Source organism: Chelonoidis abingdonii, chromosome 2 (assembly GCF_003597395.2).
Source record: "Chelonoidis abingdonii isolate Lonesome George chromosome 2, CheloAbing_2.0, whole genome shotgun sequence".
NCBI lineage: Eukaryota > Metazoa > Chordata > Testudines > Testudinidae > Chelonoidis > Chelonoidis abingdonii.
This window is the reverse complement of record NC_133770.1, coordinates 93845541-93867681: the sequence shown is the minus strand read 5'-3', so window position 1 is coordinate 93867681 and position 22141 is coordinate 93845541. Positions and strand designations below refer to the sequence as shown.

The window sequence follows — 22141 nt, the reverse complement described above, 5'->3', positions numbered from 1 at the left end:
AAGTTTATAGCAAAAAATATACATAAAATAATTCATCCTTCTACTGTTTACATAAATGATGTATATTTCTCTCTGTGTGTGTATATTTATACGTTGTATTTATATTTGGTGTACAGATGTGTATTTACACACACATAGTATACATTTATATATAAATAAATGTATATACATTTGTGTGTGTATATATAAATAATGTATATATTTGCCTGTGTGTGTATATATAGACACATAAATATACATATACACACACACACATATATACACAAACACTGAGTATATGTGTACTTTGCAGAATCTGCATACAAACAGTGCAGTCCTTCATTGGCTGTGAGCTTCAAAGGTATCAAAGATACCAACATTATAGTCCTTGGAAATAGAACTAACGTCACCGTTGCGGACAGAGGACTGGCTTGATGCATCTTCCTTTGTGATGAACTAAGTTTGCTGGACAGTGGCAACCTGCAACACATGGCTTATTGCATGGACCGATCTCATTCCAGTTGTCACATGTTTTGACACATCCAGGGCCACAAGTATCATACACTGCACCATGTTTACACTGGGTTGCTGAAAGGCAGTTAAAAGAAAACACACGATTGATAAAGATCACAGGACTAGGATTAAAGATATGCCATTTTAATTACATTTTTTAAAACCATAACACAATCCTTTATCTCTATGACATGTTAGTCATAGTTGCAGATATTTAATAGAACATCATAGCATCAGAGACATATGAAAAAATGCTTTATATAGAGATTCCACTACACCGCTACCTCGATATAATGCTGTCTTGGGCGCCAAAAAGTCTTACCGTGTATAGGTGAAACCTCGTTATATCAAACTTGATTTGATCCACTGGAGTGCGCAGCCCGGCCGCCCCCAGACTGCTGCTTTACCACATTATATCCAAATTCATGTTATATTGGGTCACGTTATATTGAGGTAAAGGTGTATATTGTGCTAAAGATGAGCGTGAACCAAAACCAGGTATCTAAAATAATCCTGATCTTTGTGAGAATTCTAATCCAGATCCTAACTTCAAAGCTGTCTTTATCAGTATGAAGTCCAGAAACAAAATTCTGGATCCAGAATACCTCCAAACTTGGGGAAAGTTCACATCTAGAACCAGATCTGAATTTTGTACCTTAGGCTTATCTCTGCTTTGACTGTATAGATGATATAATGCGTTTCATCTGAAATTCTTGAAACATTTTACAAAGGCAGATAAATAACCTCATTATGTCCATTTTTCAGATGGGGAAGCTAAGGAACCAGAAAAGTGAAGTGACTTGTTCAAGTTTCCATTAAGAACCAGTGGCAACTGGTTCGACTCACAGGCATTGCCTTTAATTTCACCACTAGAACTGTACATTGCAGTAAGTCAACACAATGCTGTTAGTTCAACAGCAGCACCACATATTGGGAAAAAAACCACACCAAACCCCACAATGATTTCTCTGCTATACACTTATATCAAGGAGTCACTAAGGTCAATGATTCTTATGTTTGGTGATGCCAGTATGTGCTCCATGCCGTTGACATTTCAATGCATTTTCAATATAAATAACTATGGAGGACTAAGCTAAAAGCACTATATCACCACTAGATTAGAACTTTCAGCTCTCCACATTGTATACTCTATCCAGCATGGAGAATAATGCATGGCTCAATAGTAAATAAAAGGCTGTTACTCTTTCAAAAGGCTGTGATGATGTAAAAAAGAAAGTACAATCAAGTGGCAATAGACTCGCAAGTATCCAGAATCCTATCTTGCTATTTACAGTTAAGTGGGTGCATGAAAAAGGTTGCTTCTCTCTTAAGAGTATTACAGATCCACACTTGTTAAAGAATGCAGGTCACACAGATTCTGTTAAAGACAGAACAGAGCTAATTTTTTCCATGTATGAGGTTTAGAATGCCATTACGACATTGCCATTATTCACAAAGAAAAAGTAAGCAGAGATACTCTTATTAAAATACAAAATCTTGTAGTACAGTCATGCTAAGGTTAGGAGTTTAAACACTAAGGCCAGGTCTACACTAAAAAACAAGGCTGACCCAGCTACATCTCTCAGGGGGTGAAAAATTCTGAGCTAAACCCCATAGGTGTCGTTTGACTGCTATATTTGTTGAGGGGGGAGGGTGCAAAGTATGGGTGTGCCCATGCACACACATGTGCACACTGTAGCCATGGCTCACTGGCTCTCTCCCCACACCTGGACTGGATACCGGGACTGCCGGTGCTGGGGAGGGCGATGGGACAGCTTAACAGGGGAGCCCCAGCTGTTGCTGGCTGGTGGCTACTCTGGCACCAGCTGCTGCAGCGATGTCGCTGCTCTGGTGCTGCTGCAGCCGCTTCCCTGCTCGTACTGCTGCCGAGGAGGTGCCACATGCCAGAGCCGTTTCCCCCCTGCCCATTCCTGTATCCTCTTCCCTTCCCTATCCCCTCCCCTTTCCTCTGCCCATTGTCCTCTGCCCCATTCCCTTCTCTTCTGCCCCACCCCTCTCCCTCCCACTTCCCACTATCTCTTCCCCCCACCCCAACCCTTGACCTACCCCCCTGCTGGCACTCCCTGTTGTATAGGAAATGGGCCAGCACTAGGACCCAGAAGGAAACATGCTGGGGTGGGAGAGGCACAGCATGGGAAGGACAGAGTCCCCTCCTCCCAAACCAACAGGCCAAGTAGAGCAAGCCCTGCAGGCAGGGCTGGCGCTATCATTTAGGCAGCCTAGGCAATTGCCTAGGGCGCCAGGATTATTCAGGGGGGCGGCATTTTTCCAGGGGGGGGCGGCAGGGGGCTCCGATGGAGCTGCCGCAGTCGTGCCTGCGGACGGTCGGCTGCTTGTGCAGCTCTGGTGGACCGCCCGCAGGCACGACTGCGGGAGCTCCACCGGAGCCACAGACCAACGGACCCTCCACAGGAATGATTGCGGCAGCTCCACCGGAGCTGCAGAATCAGCGCAGGGGACGGCAAAATGGCCGTGCGCCTAGGGCGCGAGAAATCCTAGCGCCGGTCCTGCCTGCAGGGCAGCTCAATGCTCGCAGAAATCAGGGCGGAGGAGGGAGAGGAAGTGACATATGACCCTTCCCCGCACACCTTGCCTTTGTTGTGGGGGCAGTGCCCCCACGCACTTTCCCAAACGACGACCATCCCTAACCCCGGTGTAGACAACAGATGCATCACTGTAGCTTTTTAAGGAAGTGTAGACATAGCCTAAGAAATCAGAAAATTAAGGGTCAGATCCTCAGTGGGAGTAAGAAGTTACAGTCTCCATAGTAATGTTAACTCAGTCAAGTTGCACATCCTGCATATTTGAAGACAGTGGTTTTCAACCTTTGTTCCACAGTCCTTAGCAAACTACATCTAAGATTTCCAAAGGGGTCCGCACCTTCATTCACATTTTTTAGGGATCCGCAAATGAAAAAAGGTTGAAAACTACTGTTTAAAGATATCCATCTAATCTCTTAACAAAGCCAAGTAATAAGCAAGGTACATCATTACTAAAAAGAAAAAATTACATAGGCCAGCTCCTTAGCCAGTGCAAATCAATGTAGCTTCATTGATTTCAGTAGAGTTTTGCTGATGGATGTTAGTGAGGAGCTGACTCTTTGTGTGGACAGGAGACAGATTCATGTAACCCTGAGAACCTTTTAAAACTGCAGCATTAATGGATATTTTGTACTGTAATTATCCTAGTTTTTAAAAGAAAAGCAAAATTTTCAAAAAGGAAATGAAGAGAGGTAAAAGAAAGCTACATAAAGTACATCAAGCACATAACATCTTTAGCCACAAAACAAGCTCTGCACATGCAGAATCTAATCTCCACAAGAATATGTGCAGTGCTTAAAAGTGCTTCAGCAACTGCATATTAAATGTCTGATAAAATGTAGGCCAAGATTTTCAAGAGTGACTTGTGATTTTGGATGGTCAACTTGAGCTACCTTACAGGGTATCTGTTTCTGCTGAGTAGCTGCCCTCTGAAAATCAGGTGCCCTTTAAGATATCTCAAGTTTAGCACTCAAAAATTGAGTGACAGAAAATTGTCCCTTTGAAAATCTAGGCCTTAGAGCACACTCTATGATCTTAAGGTTTTCAACTTTAAAGACTTCAACCTGTAAAGTTTTATTGTACAAAGGCCAGGTATTTGGTCCAGCTGAGCTGTGCTTGGCACAATACCTAAGGTGTAGAAGAAGAGATAGCTCCAAGCCACCTTTCCACTACCCCAGCCTGGAGCCATCTGGGGGCCATTTCTGCCCCACACTAATTCAGAACAGATTAAAGGCTGCTCTTCTGATCACTGTTGGCACCAATAGTTTCCTAGCGCTGTGGTGACTTTTCACTGAAAAGTTAAAACAAGGCATTTTCAACTACTCAAAACATGAAATTGGTGAGCAGTAAAACTGATGAAATAGTTCCTCTCAGCGATACTATTAAAACGATATGACTGCTGCCATTTACAGTGGAATTAAATGATAATTACTCTGGAAGTGGAATACTGAAAAATACAATAGCTGACATTTAAACCTGTTTGAGCATTTTGCATTTTAAATTGTGATTGAGCCAAAACATTCCACTTTGACTTTAAGTCAACCAACAACTTTAAAAAAAAAAAAAAAGAAAGAAAGAAAGAAAAAAAAAGGACAATATACAGTTAAATCTCCCCTGGATTGTTGACATGGGTCATTACCATACAGACACAGAAAACAGAAGGGATGCTTTCATATCCACCTTCTGATGCAAATACTTTTAAAAAAATTTGAATACTAGTGATGTTAACTTTCCTAATATGTTAATACAAAACAAAAACTTACTACCAATGTTGCAAATAATACAGCATTTTGCACCATTACCAGTCCACTAGCATTTTCCCACTCATCTTCAAAAACATATGTTTGGCACTGCTGCTTACAATCTGGTCCTGACTTTAGCCTTTTAACAACTAACTCCTAATTGTCCATATTTATTACTGCCTTAATGGGGATTTACAGCTTTGAGTTAGCCACTGTGCAGTGAAAGTCTCTTGTTCCACTGCACAAAAACACAGATATCAGATATGAACTTTTGAACTGATTTTTCACTGATAACTGACAAATCTAATTAAGATAATGTCTGATGTCTAATAAGAGTCCTAAACAGCCACCTTTCCCAAGCCAGCCTCTAGCTGCTTTTCTGCATTCTCAAGTCTACAGAACTTTCTGAGTTAGGAGTTCCAAATGATTACAGGGTGCTGCTTTTTCTGTTACTGTTGCCCAGCCTTCCCTTTCCTGGTGTTTCTTAGGACACCCAGTCTGGGCTCATTCATGGTACTTGCTGATTACAATTTGGGTACATCATTTCAGGAGCATTCTTGCCAGTGGAAGGGAGGGGACCTGAATGAGCCTTTTAATTATACAGTTTTGCCTGTATTTCTAACTGCTCCAACTTCTATCAAATATTTATTAAAAAGTTAGAAGCTCTTTCCTCTCTCACAGAGACACAGAGGAAACTGATTAGAGTAATATCTAGGAGAAATTCCACCAGGGATAAAATTATTTGAAAAAAAAATTGTGTACTTTAGACTTAAATTCTGCAGATGAGAGGGAACCAGGAGGGCAAAACAGCTGGTTGAAACCAGCATATAAGTGGAAATGATGACATCTGGAATCACCCTCAACAACTCAGGAATCAAAGGAGAAAATCACTTAGCTGACAAGAGCTCCTGAGACCCAGTCCCTGGATTAAGTGGCTCTCTCAGTTCTACTACCTGTTACCTCCATCCTTGTTATTGCCCATACCATGCCTTCCCTTTTCTTTAGTATTGTCACAGCCATCCCTTCACAGGGAATTATTTCCCCCTTACCATACTGCATCTTCTACATATGTCTTCCAAGCTCCAGCGGCTAAAGGTCCATTGCCCAAACATGTTTGCATTCCCCTCAGTCAGGGTGTTTCTTTTCCTTCCTCAGCCCTATAAACATCTCTCCTCTGTCTTCATCAGCCTCTCTCTCTCACCTCCTTTTTCCCACTCTGTCACTCCCTCACTAGCCCCATCACTTCTCTTTCTATCCTCTTAAACCTCCTTCCCTTATTTCTCCCTTTGTCTCACCATTCCAAGCTCCTTTCTCTTCCCTTCATACGCTTTCTTATTCCCCATATCCATCCACAAAGCTTTTCACTCTCCCCTTAACTCATCTGCTTCCCACACATCCCTTCCTGCCCTTCCAAACCTTCTCAGTTTACACATTGGTCTCAATAATCCCTTCATACTATAACCCAGCTTCTTCTTTTTTATCTTTTTGTAACAAATCTCCCATTCGCTCATGTCTTCTCCACACCCTTCTCTTTAGTGTCATCTTATATCACCTATGCACTGTATGCCTTAAACAGCAGTGAACATGTGCTATTCATTTAGGAAACGAGTAGCTAGATGATCCACCTTCTGGTTGGGGGCGGGGGGAAGTGTGTAGAGAACAGGACATATATTTAGTCTCCTGTGCATCCTATTTGGCTGACAGTCCAGACAGCATAAGTATTCTAAAGAATATTATTTATCCCTGAACACTCTGGGTATAAGAATTGGCAAGCACACAAGGTCTGTGTTTTATAACACACAAAAGAATAATTAAAACCTGACTTTATTAATAAGTACACTCAATTCCCATTAGAACAGCCTTCCAAATATCCTGCTGTCTATGAAATGTCAAACAGGAAATGAAAGTCACAGATTACTAAATTATATGACATATATATTGTTTCATAGCTAGAAATGTTTAGCCCTAAATAGGACAAAATAATTGTAATGGTAGGGTTCAACAAAAGCCAGTTAAAGCTTAAAACCTAGATACTGGTTATTGTTACCATAAGTGTAAGGAGGCACTTTATTTTTTTTGAGTTCCTTGGACAGTCCATACAGTTTTGCTGTATAAAATGTGCCACCCTGACACCACCCAAATATTGATAGTGTGAGCTGAACTAAAGGTCAGACAATCAGATACAGAGTATCTCCTGACCCCTGGATATTTGTACATGGGAACAAGATGTACCCTTTGGAGGAACTGTAGAGGCCCTTTGTGAGTTGGGTCTCCCTTACGTCCTTTTGCAAATCTGAGGCAGCACTGAGATTTTCAAAGCCCAGGGAATTTAGAGACACAACTTCCAGTACAATTAATGAAAGATGCATGTACAAATCACCTAGCTAGCTTTGAAAAAAGTTTCAACCCTGGCTAGGATTTGCTAATGGGCCCAAGGGAGGCCCAGATCCCAATGAGATTTAAGTCCCTTAGGCTATGTCTACACTACTGCCTATGTAGGCATAATTTATGTAGCTCAAGGGGGTGGTTTATTCACATCCCGAGCAACATAAGTTACACCAACATAAATGTTCATGTCTCCCATCGGCATAGACTGTCTTCCCCAGACGTGCTGCAGCAGCACAGCTGCATTGGAACGGCTACGCCACTGCAGCGCTGTATGCATAGGCATGGCCTCACTCCGCCTTTGAAAAGTCCAGCCCCGATACTTTAGTCTCACATTCTGAATGGAGCATCAAGTGGAAACTTAGTCAAACACATGCTACTGTCCTAAGGCGATCCCCAAGGATTTTCAACCAAAAAATCACGAAGAGGGTGCTAGTGTTTGAGGGGATGTCACAGAGATGAGAAGTTTCTACAAATGTCCATTTTAATGGAGGGGGGGAAGGGGCTGTCTTGACTAATAGCCTTTCAAGGCCTTGGTAGAGGATTTATGGACACTCCTTGTGCAAAATATTGTCTCAAGGGGTGTTTTGTCCTTAGAAAAGTTCTTATCTTTGATGAAACTGTAGAAAAAAAGGCCAAATGTTCTATCAATATAGACATCCCCTTATTAAAGGAGCCTCTTTCACTGATACAGCGCCATTCCAACAGGCTTATGCTTACAGGGAAGACTGCATTAGTTTCAAAGGAATGCAAGAGAGCATTAGCCATTACGATTGCAAAAGTTAGGTTAGGCCACTGGTGTGCTGAAACCATTGCTTCTCATGACAACTAATGTTGTCTTGTTGTTTCCTAATACTCCCCACTCTATAAAACAGGAGACAGAGCAATTGTAAACTCTTTGGGGCAGAGACAATCTTTCTGTTCTGTTTGAACAGAGCCTACTGCAGTGGGGTCCTGGTCTATTACTAGAGATCTTAGGCAGTCCTGCAATAACAAAAAGTAAAGAGAAACTAGGCAGCTCATGAAAACAAGCCAAGGGCTGTTTTCTTCAGGCTCCAGTCTCACCTGCTACTGGATGTGTCAATGGATTAAAACAACATATGCCATTAATGCTTTCTGGGGCTTCATTTAGGGAGTAGTATATTTACATAGAGACATTCTGTCTGGATTGCTCTGTTCCTTTGTAAAGAATAATCAGAGATTTCAGAAGCAATCATATATTTATCTGTATCATTCACCCCTTCCTGCTATTGTATCCTCCAGAAAACAGAAAAAATTATGAGTCACACAATCATCAGAATAGAAAGCAGAGTAACAGCTCTTTGACCAGCAGAGAGTATCCCACTCATCTTTCTAAAATATAATTAAGGCTGCGAGTCTGTTACGGATGTTGCAGAAGTCACAGATTCTGTGACTTTCTGGGACCTCCAGAACTTCTGCAGCAGCCGGCGTGATTGGCCCCGGGGCCACCTGAGCAGCTCGAGAGGCCCCTGGGCCAGCTGCACCCACCGCTGTTGGAGCATTCTTGGACCCCCCCGCATCACCTCCCCTCCAGGAGCAGCGGCAGTCCCGAGTCGCCCCCCACCAGCACCAGTGGGGGTGCCAGGCCATGTGCTGCAACCCCCCAGGCCCAGCAGTGGTCCCAGGCTGTGCGTCGCTGCTGCCACTGGCCACCCCCTGCTACAGAACAGCCAAGATTTAGTCAGGGGTATATAGTACAAGTCATGGACCATGATTTTTTGTTAACTGCCCGTGACCTGTCCATGACTTTTACTAAAAATATCCATTACTAAATATTAGTCTTAACTATAAGACTAAGATTATATAAATCTTTACATAAATTTCCAGATAATCTAATGCCATTATACAGTGACCTGAATTAAAAGGGACATAATCAGGGGAAATATTGTCTCACTTTAAAATGGCCATGACCACATGACACCATTCTGCTTCTAGTGATGGTCCCTGTGTGTCTTCCACACATGGGTGTGCAGTCACACCATGCACCTGAGTCCAGAAGTGTTTCTTAGCAGTGTTCATTGACCCACATGAGCATAGTGCATCTTCTCATGCTCCCAAACGATGATATAAGAGGTAATTTGGGTCAACACCTCTCCAGTTCCCTCTTACCACCATGTGGCCTGAGTCAGAACTCCCAGTTCCTTCATGCTCTTAGTTTCTAAGAGAGTGAATCACTTCTGCTTTGTTGTAAACCATTGTGAATAGTTTTTATAGTGTTAGTTAGATAATTTAGTGTGTAGTTCTTCCTTCCCCTAACTGGGGCCTGTACTTCCCCTGCCAGGGACTGTGCCCCTGATTCCGGGTTTCAAATGCCATTTCCTGCTCGCGCTCCTTCTCTGTCAGTGATGAGCACCAGTGGTGCCTCTACTGCCTGAGCAAGGTACACATGGCAGCTTGCTGTATCATTTGCAAATCCATCCCGCCTTGAACCCGGGAAGCTCACAAGCTCCACCTTCATAAACATCTGATGGAGGAAGTGATGAGATCCAGGGTGCACTCCAATCCAGGCCCCAGAGACAGCCCTGTACAGTGGCCATCACCAGCAGTGAGTTCCCCTCCAAGCACCGCACATGTCCCAGCAGGAGAGAAGAAAAACACTTTCACAGACACAAGAGCAGATCCCCGCTGCAGACTGCTCCCAAGCACAACATTTCCTCCCCGAGATGTTCCAGGTCTGGCGAGATGTCACGCGCAGATCTGGCCAGACCAGTACCCAAGATTCCCCTCATGGAGGATCAGGCCAGGTACAAATGGGATATGATAATACAGACGGTGACCTAGGCACCCAAGCATTGCCAAGACCCTCCGGCATCTCTGCATGTACACCATAGATCCCTGAATGCTCAAAAGCATTTCTGTTGGCAGAAGAGTTGATCCACTCCTACCTGCAGTCTCCCCTCTTATTCAGCGCCCTGCTCAACCGTGGCATCCCAACCCCAAAGTATGAACCTCATCTGCTGTTCCAAGAAAAGCCCATATGTTTGCCATACGGCAGCCCTCTGGTACCGATGCCCCCCTACCCCTTGCGAGCACCATATTCAGAGTCCGAGGAGTTCTCAGAACTGAAACCTTCCTTCTCCCCGATGTCATGTCAGAGTCCAGATGTACACCCTACCCTTTGGCATATGACCCAACAACAGAGGCCTGGTACCTCTTCCCATGGGGCCCAACACATCTGAGGCACTCTTCCTTTTGGCTATATGGGGAACCCTGGGATCCCTACCACAGACACCATCTCAGACGTCCTATTGCCATCTCCTGCACACCCACCAGTGCTATCAGTGTACGAAGAAAAGGGAGACATAGAACTAATACCACCGGCTATGCTAGTCCCAACAGGAATACCCTCCTCAATGGACAAGGCAATCATCCTCCTCCCACTCTCTCTGCTGGACCACCACCACCAATACCAGGACTTGCTGCAAAGAGTAGTGACAGATCTAGGAATCCTGTTGGAAGAGGTTCAGGACCCACAACATCAACTCCTGGACCTCTTCCAACCCCAGGGGCCACCTAGGGTAGCCCTACCCATTAGTGAGGCCATCATGAGCAATGTGGCACACCCCTGCCTCATGTGCCCCCACACCTAAGCAGGCAGAGAGGAGATATTTTGTGCCTGCTAAAACAGCCAAGTCCTTACTCAAAGCAGCAGAGAATCCACCAGAGCCTACTACTGAGCTAAATAGAGATGCTTCACAGCATGGGCCCACTGCCACCACCACTACTCACTGAGCATGGTGTCTATTCCACTTGTTCTCAACTATCTCCTCACCCTCAAGATGTCGGACCTGGACCTCAACTCTATTAGAATGCAGCCTTTCTTCCGCTTATGGACAGCTCCATCCCACCACTATCAGCTTCACGACAGGTTTACTCAACCCCTTTCCACCAGTACTGAAGCCCACACCACCATGGGATCATAAATCTAGTTCTCTCTGCCCTCACAAAACCACCCTTTGAGCTGCTAGCAGCATGCACATTCTCCCAGCTCTCGATGAAAGTGACTTTCTTGGTAGCCATTACCTCACTCAGACAAGTCAATGAAGTCACGGATATGACGGAAGACTGCCCCTACACAATATTCCACAAGGACAAGGTGACTTTATGGCTGCCCCTTAAATTCCTCCCAAAATTGGTGTCTGAATTCCACCTAAATCAGTGCGTACACCTGCTAGTTTTCCACCCCAAACCACACACATCCCCTACTGACAGAGCCTTGCACTCTCTCCATGTCCATCATGCACTGGTGTTCTACTTCCACAGGATTCAACCCTTTTGCACATCGCTGAAACTATCTGTGGTCATCATGAATGGTCCAGGGGTCAAGCCCTTTCATCCCAATGCATTTCCAAATGGGTCTCAGGTGCATCCATGAATGCTACAACTAGAGTTGTCGATTAATCGCAGTTACCTCATACGACTAACTCAAAAAATTAATCACAATTTAAAATATGAATCACGATTAATCATGGTTTTAATTGCCGCACTGTTAAACAATAGAATATCAATTGCAACTTACAAATGTAGATTTTTTTGTTACATAACTGCACTCAAAACCAAAACAATGTAAAACTTCAAAGCCTATAAGTCCACTCAGTCCTACTTCGTGTTCAGCCAATCACTAAGGCAAACAAGTTTGTTTACATTTACAGGAGATAATGCTGCCCTCTTCTTATTTACAATATCACCAGAAAGAGAGAACAGGCATTTGCACAGCACTTTTCTAGCCGGCACTGCAAGATATTTATGTGACAGATATGCTAAACATTTGCATGCCCCTTCATCCTTCAGCCACCATTCCAGAGGACATGTGTCCATGTTGATGATGCTTATTAAAAAAATAATGCATTAATTAAATTAGGGACTGAACTCCTTGGGGAAGAATTGTATGTCCCCTGCTCTGTTTTACCCACATTCTCCCATATATTTCATGTTATAGCAGTCTCAGATGATGACCCAGCACATGTTGTTCATTTTAAGAACACTTTCACGGCAGATTTGACAAAATGCAAAGAAGGTACCAATGTGAGATTTTTAAAGATAACTACAGGTTTAAGAATCTGAAGTGCCTTCCAAAATCTGAGAGGGCCGAGGTGTGGAGAATGCTTTTAGAAGTCTTAAAAGAGCAACACTTTGATGCAGAAACTACAGAACCTGAACCACCAAAAATAAAATCAACCTTCTGCTGGTGGCATTTGACTCAGATAATGAAAATGAACATGCGTAGGTCTGCACTGCTTTGGATTGTTATAGAGCAGAACCCATCATCAGCATGGACGCATGCCCCCTGGAATGGTGGTTGAAGCATGAAGGGACATATGAATCTTTAGCACATCTGGCATGCAAATATCTTGCAATGACTGTTACAACGGTGCCATGAGAATGCCTGTTCTCACTTTCAAGTGACATTAAAATTACAGAACTGGAAGGAACCTTGAGAAGTCATCTAGTCCAGTCCCTGCACTCGTGGCAGGACTAAGTATTCTCTAGCCCAATCCTGACAGGTGTTTGTCCAGCCTGCTATTAAAAATCTCCAATGATGGAGATTCCACAACTTCCCTAGGCAATTTACTCCAGTGCTTAACCACCCTGACAGTTAGGAAGTTTTTCCTAATGTCCAACCTAAACCTTCCTTGCTGCAGTTTAAGCAACATTGTAAACAAAAAGCAGGCATCATTATGTCCTGCAAACTTAAACAAACCTGTTTGAGCAATTGGCTGAACAAGAAGTAGGACTGAGTGGACTGATAGGCTTTAAAATTTTACATTGTTTTATTTTTGAATGCAGCTTTTTTGTACATAATTCTACATTTGTAAATTCAACTTTCATGATAAAGAGATTGCACTACAGTATTTGTAGCAGATGAATTGAAATATACTATTTCTTTTGGTTTCTTTACAGTGCAAATACTTGTTATAAAAAAATAAAGTGAGCACTGTACACTTTGTATTCTATGTTGTAATCAAAATCAATATATTTGAAAATGTAGAAAACATCCAAAAATATTTGAAGAAATGGTATTCTATTATTGTTTAACAGCGTGATTAATCATTTGATTAATCACTATTAATTTTTTTAATCATTTGACAGCCCTAGCTACAACTAATCCAACATACCCCCATCCGATAGAGTCATGGCACACTCTACACAAGCACAGGCTGCCACATCAGCCTCACTGGTGGACATATCCTGGCAAGACATTTCTCATGCAGCAACGTAGTGCTCCATCCACATGTTCATGACACACTATACCATCACATGAGCAGCAGTAACACACATCCCATGGGCCAGGCTGTACTGCAGACCACACATCTATTAGAATCCTCACACCCACCTCCACACTGATCACAGCTCGTGAGTCACCCACGTATGGAATACACATAGAAACCATCAGTCAAAAAAAAAAGAAGAGGTTATCTACCTGTAACTGGAGGTTCTTCCAGATGTGTGGTCCCTATCTGTATTCCACTACCTGCCCTCCATCTCCTCCACTGAGGACTGCATTCTATTACAGTATGAGGGAGACTGGAGAGGTGTCGATCTGCACAACCTCTTATATTCTCAGCTAGGAGCATGAGGAGACACACAACACATATGCGGGTCAACGGAGACTGCTAAGAAACACTTCCAGATTCAGGCACATGGCATGCATATGCATCCACATGCGGAAAACAGAAAGGGATCACACATCTCAAAGAACCTCCAGTTACAAGAAGTAAATCCTCTTCTCTGTGGAAATAACTACTTGCCATTAAAGCAGTGCAAATCACATAGGAACGTTGCCTCAGTGACCAAAATTGATGCACATGAACACTATATATTTCCACCATAGGTTGGCATTCTCTCTCTCAATATACCTATAACATACCGTGTGTGTGCATGTGCGTGTGAGAGAGAGAGAGAGAGAGAGAGAGAGAGAGAGAGTGGGTGATTATGTATATTTTATAGATACACACCTATAGTTCAGAATGTAGGCTGGCTGCTCATCAAATTCCAGCCTAGCCATTTATTGATGTCTATTTTTTCCCTCCAACATTATAATGATATAAAAAATTGCAAGGTTCTTTCCTTCAGACTGTGAATTAAATTGCAACGAAGCACTCAGAGTATCCTTACCTGCACAGTGCTCCTCAGGTTTCCATTGGACTTTTACCCCTTCTCTCTGACAGGTTCGGGCATAGGCAAGGAATGACTCACAGTAGCAATTTTTATGAACTGGACACTCACACATATCTGTTACACAGGACCTGAAAAAAACAGCAGAAACAAACAAGGAATAAAAGTTTTGACAAAGACCCCTCAAAGTTTTGAATTTTTTTTTTATATAAAATCATATACAGTTTAATGCCGCAATAACCTGTGCTGGAGAAATCACAAACACATTGAACACTTTTTGCTCCTAAATCTACTTAGCGGGTCTAACCTCTGCAGTTCTGCTATATTCTATTCTATATGCTCAGCGCTCCCAATTACACAAATGTCCTACCACCAAGTCATATCAAAGTAGAGAGCCCAGAATGTGAGAGTCAAGAACTGCCGTGTAATAAGGATCAAAGGTTGTACGCTGCAATTATGGAGCAACGCAAAGACAATTTGTAGCAAATACAATTTTGTCTTAATAAAGGATCCATCTCGGCTTTCCCAAAGAATGTCTATTGCAACAACGTTTAAGATTAATTCCCAGATTTAAGAGTGTTATAAGGATCAAAGAAGACACGCAATTACTATGCTATGAAGTCCTCAGGGTTCATGATACAACTAGAGCGTAGCAAAATATTTCAGATGAATAGGAAAGTCACTGAAAAATGCAATTATGGGATGACAAAAGCTATTCATTAATTTGGCTCAAATTTGGCAAATATTTTTGGCCAAATAAATTAAAATAAATTTTTTGGAAAAATGTTAAAATATTTCATTTTGGCCTTTTTTTTAAATTTTTCGTTTTGAAATGTTTTGTTTTGAAATTTAGCTAGAGTCGGTTTTAGAGAGATTTACATGTACAAATATCTCAAAAAATGTAACAGCTAGAAACCTGAAAAAATAGTTTTTTGTTTCAGTGAGAAAAATTGGAAAATGTTAGTTTTGGCTTGAAACAAATAAATTTTTTTTCTGGATTTTTCAGGTCGGCCACCAAAACCTAACAAAACATGAAGGAAAAAAACAAACAAACAAACAACCCAAAACAAAAAGGCACAAACTCCCCAAGAACCAATTATTCATTTAGCTCTCATTTCAACCATCTTATTTCACTGAATAATCATAAAACACGGCAGTAAGTAAATCTGCTACTGCACGTTTGTATACAAAATTTGACACAAGCTGAAAATACAAGAACTGATAAGAGGCAATGGATTTGCAAAGTTTGCTGTTTGTGTAGGCTTTAAATTATTGAAGTGTGCTGGAAACATTAAGGAACTGATTTTCAGAGGTGCTGAGCATCCGTAACTCTCACTGAAGTCAGTGGGAGACTGTGGTAGTGCTCAGCTTTCTGAAAATAATTTCCCATTTTAGCATTCAAGTTCATCTCCTATTTTGTTCACGTATGATTAAAGCTACATTTTAATCACGGGTATTTTTAGTAAAACTCTTGAACAGGTCACAGGCTGTAAATAAAAATTCACAGGCCTGTGACCTGTCCATGACTTTTACTAAAAATACCCACCATGTCTAAAATTTGGGCAGGATTGCTCTGGGGTGGGCGGTCTGGGGGTGCTGCAGGTGCTTGGGGAGATGACCCGGGACCCTTGCTAGTACTGGGGGAGGGGTTGGCGGGGCTTCCTACTGGCTCTGTCCCTGCAGCTACTAGACAGTGGAGGCAAGGGCCAGGGCAGGGGCTCCTCCGCTGCTCCCACTACAAGCACCAGCTGCCACAGCTCCCATTAACTGGAAATTGCAGCCAATGGGAGCTGCGGGGGCAGGGCCTGCGCACATGGGCAGCGTGTGGCACAGAGACCCCCCCACCCCTCCACCTCCTAGGAGTTGCAGGGTAGCCCCCCACCCCAGTTAAGCACCCTTCCCATGCTCCCAAACCCCTTCCCTAGCCCTGAGCCCCCTCCCACACACCCAAAAACTGCTGCTTCTGACAGCCCCTGGGCCAGCAGCAGCTGCTGCAGAAGTCATGGAAGTCACAGAAAGTCACAGAAATTCGTGATTTCCATGACCTCCATGACAGACATGCAGCCTTACATATGATTCACTGAACAAAGTCCCGTTGATGAGTATTGTCCTACCACAGAATTCCTGCAAATCTTCATTGACATCCAAAAGCAGTGCTCTGAATGCATCAGGCACTGTTACTGAACATAAGTGGTTCCATATTCCTCATATCATTTAGGAGATATATATCTAGGCTTGCCAACTTTCTAATACCTGAAAACTGGACACTACAGCAGGAGCTCAGGAACCTCCCTCTGCCTTTCCCCAAGACCACACCCCTGCCCACTCCTCTCTCCCCATCTCTGTCACATGCTCCTTCCTTCTCCTCCTTCCTTGTCGCTTGATCCTCTCCACCTCCCTCTTCTCTCTCACCAGCTGGGCTCCCTCTGTTCTAGGGCTGGGTCGGGAGATGCAGCCAGGCTGTCCTTAGGATTTATGGTGCCCTAGGCAGGATTATTAAACTGTTGCCCCTGTGCCTGACTTGATCTGAGCAACACAAACATAAGCTTACAGTATTGGAAAACTTGCCACATGCATGTTATTAAAATCAGTTTAACGTAGTGAAGCCACTGTAATGCTGATGGACTAGCACTAAAGAAGTAGAACTATTGAAAAAATTCTGATTTGACAGAATGATGCAAATAATATAATTTTTTTTAATTTGTCAACATATTATTGGAAATTTCTATGAAGAAGTATTGAAACAGGATTAGTTTTTAATTAAAAGCAATATTCTGACTTTTTGGGCTGCAAAATCAGTAATAATGTCATCGTATGACAAAGACAAAGTGATGTCTTGTTTGATTGCAAGAATAGCAAGACCAATCAAGTGTTCCTGACTCGTAGAGCAGAGATCGTTTTTAATGAGCTTTAGTTTTGAGAAACTCCGTTCTTCTGATGCTCCTGCTACAGGAATTGTCAGTAGAATGCGAGTGACAATGTACACATTAGGATATATATATATCAACAAGTTTGCTGGTATGAATAAACTGTACAATGTCCATCACTGATTTTGCATGTGGCAACACTGATGACAGTGTACTCAATTCTTCGTACAGTTCAAGTCCATTTAAATCAAAACTATCACTGTGCTTCAGGAAGCTCTCTAGGTTCTTGCACTTTGTCATTAGTTGCTCTTGTTTTCTTATTTTGTTGAATTTAGTCCCACTCAGTCTGCTGACAGCTGAGTGAATGGAACCCCAGGCCGACAGTGGGTTGAGTGGCTCAGTCGGGGTCTCAGCCGCCGGCCTGCTTATCCCACTGCCAGCCTGGGGTTCCTTGGGGGTCCCCAGGCCGGCAGCGGGTGCTGAGTGGGGCCGGTGGCCGGGACCCTGGCTGGCAATGGGGCAGCAGCCGGAACCCCAGAGCATCAAAAATCAGCTGGCATGCCACCTTTGGCACGTGTGCCATAGGTTGCCAACCCCTGCTCTACACTAGTGATTCCCAAACTGGGGTTTGCGAGCTCCTGGGGGTTTGCAGAACATTACAGGGGATTTGCCAGAAAAATTTCACTAATGGCGGCCAGAAGATCCCAGGTGTTGGAGACAACAGGTGGGACCCGGTTGCAGGACAGACACCACGAGCCTCAGGGAGAATGGGGCCGGGCAGTTTGGGCTGGCAGCCCGAGTCCCGGTGGTCAGCAAGGGAGCCGGGAGCCTGAACCCCAGTGCTCTGTGTGGGCTGGCAGCCCGAGTAACAGAAAGAGTGGGGCTGGGCAGTTGGGACTGACAGACTGAGCCCTGCCCTGGTCAGTGGGGGAGCCAGAAGCCCAAACCCCAGCCTGAGCCCCAGGAAAAGCAGGCCGGGCAGTTGGGGCATCCATCACACTGAGGAAATTTAAATTTAAATTCCTGAAAATATTCATTTTTAGGAGGGGATTCATGACACTTCACAATTTAGTGAAAGGGGTTCGCAGGCTGTTAAAGTTTGGGAACCCCGCTCTATACACTAGTAAGGAGATGAGCATCTTACAGTTGTTGGAGGGCTCTATTTAGCAGTAACAGGGCTATAGGAAAGTCAGTCAACATTTTTTGTTTTTCTGATGAAAACTGGCCCACTCCCTTCCCCATACCAAACTTGTCACAAATAATTGTCAACAACTTAATTTTCTGCTTTTTGGCTAAGATATTGATTTTTTTTTAAATTGAGATTGAATTCAGGATTGTTAGCAAGCATTTTTGGCAAACAAATATGTTAAATGACAATCTAAATGGCAACACAGCACTGCTTTCATGCTTTGCTCACCCCCCAGCCTGCTGGTCCAACAGCTGAAGTAGAGCAGGAGATAGGTGGAAAACTGCAAGACCCCAAAATCCACCTCTTAGGGTACAGAGTGGCAACAGCAGCAGCAAACCCTCAGGTCCGATCACATGCCAATAGGCACCTCCGCCAGCCCAACAGACCATCGTGAAGTTAGCACAGCATCTGATCTCAGGGACGGGACACCCATGGAGCCACAGCAGCTCATCCTGCCCTGTGCAGCTCCACCCAGGGGAGAGGTGCGCTCCCCAGTTAGGGTGACCAGATCTAGATGTCCTAATTTTATAGGGCCAGTCCCGATATTTGGGGCTTTGTCTTATATAGGCACCAGAGCCTCTATAAGAAAAAGACCCCAAAATTGGGACTGTCCCTATAAAAGTGGGACATCTGCTCACCCTACCCCAAACCCCTGTACTGATTTTTTGCACATGCTATCTGGCTATCCCCAGCCCAGACCTGTGCGACCATTCCAATCCTGGCTGCCTGCCAAGGAAGTGAGTTATTTTCACTTTCGTTCTTCAGCAGGCAGCCAGGGAGGGGAGGGGGGAGAGAGGAGTGCTCCGTGGGAGGAGGTAGAAAGGTGGGGTGCTCCTTGGGGCAAGGGGGAGAAGAATGGATGTTATGGGGGACAACAAAGGATACTGCCAGAGCCGCCGAGCCTGCATCACTTCATACCGGGGGAAAGAGTCACACTCACAGGTGAGTTCCTTCCCCCACCCCTTCCCAGCGACCCCAGCAGCCAATCCCCTCCCTCAGACTATGCTGCATTTGGCTCTCTCTAGGACCCAGCAACCCTGCTCTCACATGCTCCACTGCTTCCTGTCTGTCTGGCAGAGCGGTGCTCCCAGACCTAGTGGTGCCCTAGGCGGCTGCCTATTCTGACTATGGCTAAGGACGGCCCTGGATGCAGCCCCTGATGCGGAGCCTGCCCACCCACAAGATGCAGGTTGGAAGTGGCCCTGGCTGAGCAGGGGCTGTTGTAAGTTGATGACCCTGTGCCTCCCTCCCCACCCGCGGTAACCAGACTTTTGGTATCCGGTCAGTGCATCTGACTGGAACTGCACAGGTGCCCTTTCGACCAGACTCTCCATTTGAAAACCGAACACGTGGCAACCAATGTACCTCATTTCACAAAGCAGTTTCCCGACGTGGTATCACAGGAAATTACTGTTGCAAAGTGAGTCTGTTGTATTCCCTGCAGACCATTTAAGATATCAAGATGGTTTTATTCTCTTCTAGGCATCCTGTTATCCTCAACTAACCTTGCCTTATCAACTTTTACTATTATATATAATTCTTCATACAATTATTATATTATTGGTACCCAAGATGTTGGGGAGTGGGGGAGGTGGGATCATGCTTGCTTATGAGAGGCTGGCTGTTTGCATGCTGAGTTCCCATCTTGGGACTTATAAAATGTAACATTTTAGTCACTTCATCTGGTTTTGAGAACACAAAAAATCACAGAGCTTCCTGCTGTGAGAGTTTCCGGCCACAGAGACGAATGCCAGTTCCAACACCAAGCCAGATCAGTTGCCTTAAGTTAAAGATAAGTCTCCAGGCACAAAACTTAATGTGTCTAGATGAGCCAAACCCAAAACTTCAGTTTCAAACACCCATAGACCTTGGACTAATTTGGATCTAGATCCAAACAGCTCTAGTTCGTAGCCATTCCTTTCTGCCTGGATAAGGATCAAGCCTGGTATGGGCAGCATTAAATATTCCCTAAGAATGATAACACACCAGCATCAGAATGAACAGTTCTCTAATTTACTCCATTCTTATTGGCTTCAAGTTATTTCTATTTCCATGAGTTGTATAATCCTGAGAATAGCTGATGGGCCCAATCCTCTGGTTTGGCTGAGGTACAATCATGCAGGGCCCAGCACCAAGGGGTAGGTGTCTTGTTGTTGCTTTGTTAATTAATTATTACTGTTGATCATTTTTCTACTTATTTAACAAAACTAAAAGTAAACAAAACTGTATAAAAGTAAATATTCATCTATCATCAAAACAGAGACACTTTTTTCTAATGAGATTCTTTATTAACAAAATAAATAAATTAATATTAAAAATTGTTTACAAAAATCGCTTCTGAAGCTACAAGGGAGAAAGTATTTGATGCATTAGATAGCAAAATACAGTCACTACTTCCCTCTCGTGGTCCAAGATGGGAACTCCAGGCAATTTCTTTGTGTGATTGAAAGGGCAGCTTTTTGGGAGAACAACTTCAAGCAAAAAATGCTTATTTGCTGAGGGCTGAATGATTGAGAGAAAATAAGGTAAGTATTCTGGGTCAGTTTTAAAAAAAATGTTTTTCTTATTTGTCAGTAAAATCCTTTTCTTATTTGTCAGTAAAATCCTTAATTTCAACCTTATTAGATTCCCACTGGGAGTTTGTAGTTTTGTTTGTTTTAGTTATTGAAACTTCCCCTGCCACACAAGCAGCATGCCTCCACTCCAGGACCAGCGCCAGGGTTTCTCGCGCCCTAGGCATACGGCCATTTCGCCGCCCCCCGCGCTGATCCTGTGGCTCTGGTGGAGCTGCCACAGGCATGCCTGCGGGCGGTCCACCGGAGCCGTGCGAGCAGCCAACCGTCCGCAGGCATGACTGCGGCAGCTCCATCGGAGCCGCGGACCAACAGACCCTCCGCAGTCATGCCTGCGGCAGCTCAACCTGAGCCACCTGCCCCCCCCCCGGCAAAATGCCACCCCCGAATACTCCTGGCGCCCTAGGCGATTGCCTAGGCTGCCTAAATGGTAGCACCGGCCCTGCTCCACTCCCTGCCCAGAAAAAGCCCAGTAGATTCTTAAGTGCAATTTACAAGTTCTAATGGTGATCAGTGTAAAAAAAAACCTGTTTTTTGTTTTCTTTTTTTCAATTTTTCTGCTGAGCCATTTCCTGCACTCCAGTGAATAGCTAATTTCAAAGTTCTGCTCACCACCCCAATCCCTCTTTGCATCTCTTCTGATTCTGTCAAATAAATTAGGAGATACTAATAAACAGGTAGCTATAGATATGTATCTGGAGGCTTAGGGAGTGTCCATGCCCTACAGCTGAAGCCCAGTTTCACCCAAAGAAACACCATTTTCTTATGATAGTATATTCTCTAATAATGGAACATTTTGACTTTGCTGTCCTCTGAAGTGTTCCAATTCTATTCCAAGATAAAAATTTTTGTTTAATTAGAGTTAAGACTGAGGATATACAGAAACAGTTCAAGATATTTTGCTGACCAGGGCAGAAAACCTTTTTGGTGTCCCTCCTCTATTCCACTAGAGGAATCAAGTCTGAATAAATAAATTAAAGAAGACCAGTCAATCAGTAGAGCAAAAAACACATGCACCTGTCATAGTATACCTTCCTCAATCTGAACCTTAGAGTCCAAAAATGAGGTACTAGCATGAATTCCTCTAAGCTTAATTACCAGCTTAGATCTGATACGCTGCCACCAATCAGGACTCTGAGTACCTGATAAACTCTGGTCTCCCCAAAACCTTCCCTGGGGACCCCCAAGACCCAGA

General features: G+C 43.9%; 1 protein-coding gene across 1 annotated transcript in view; it reads right to left on the bottom strand.

Annotated features, from left to right (window-relative positions):
• Positions 1 to 208: 208 nt before the first annotated feature.
• The window catches only part of BMPER (BMP binding endothelial regulator), a 217616-nt gene continuing 195683 nt past the window's right edge, over positions 209 to 22141 (bottom strand). Inside the window, exons 14-15 of the mRNA XM_032778745.2 lie at positions 14318 to 14448; positions 209 to 567 (exon numbers count right to left, since the gene is read on the bottom strand). Of these exons, the coding sequence (XP_032634636.1) occupies positions 386 to 567; positions 14318 to 14448 (313 nt within the window). The 3' untranslated portion in view covers positions 209 to 385. The remainder of the gene's footprint in view (positions 568 to 14317; positions 14449 to 22141) is intronic.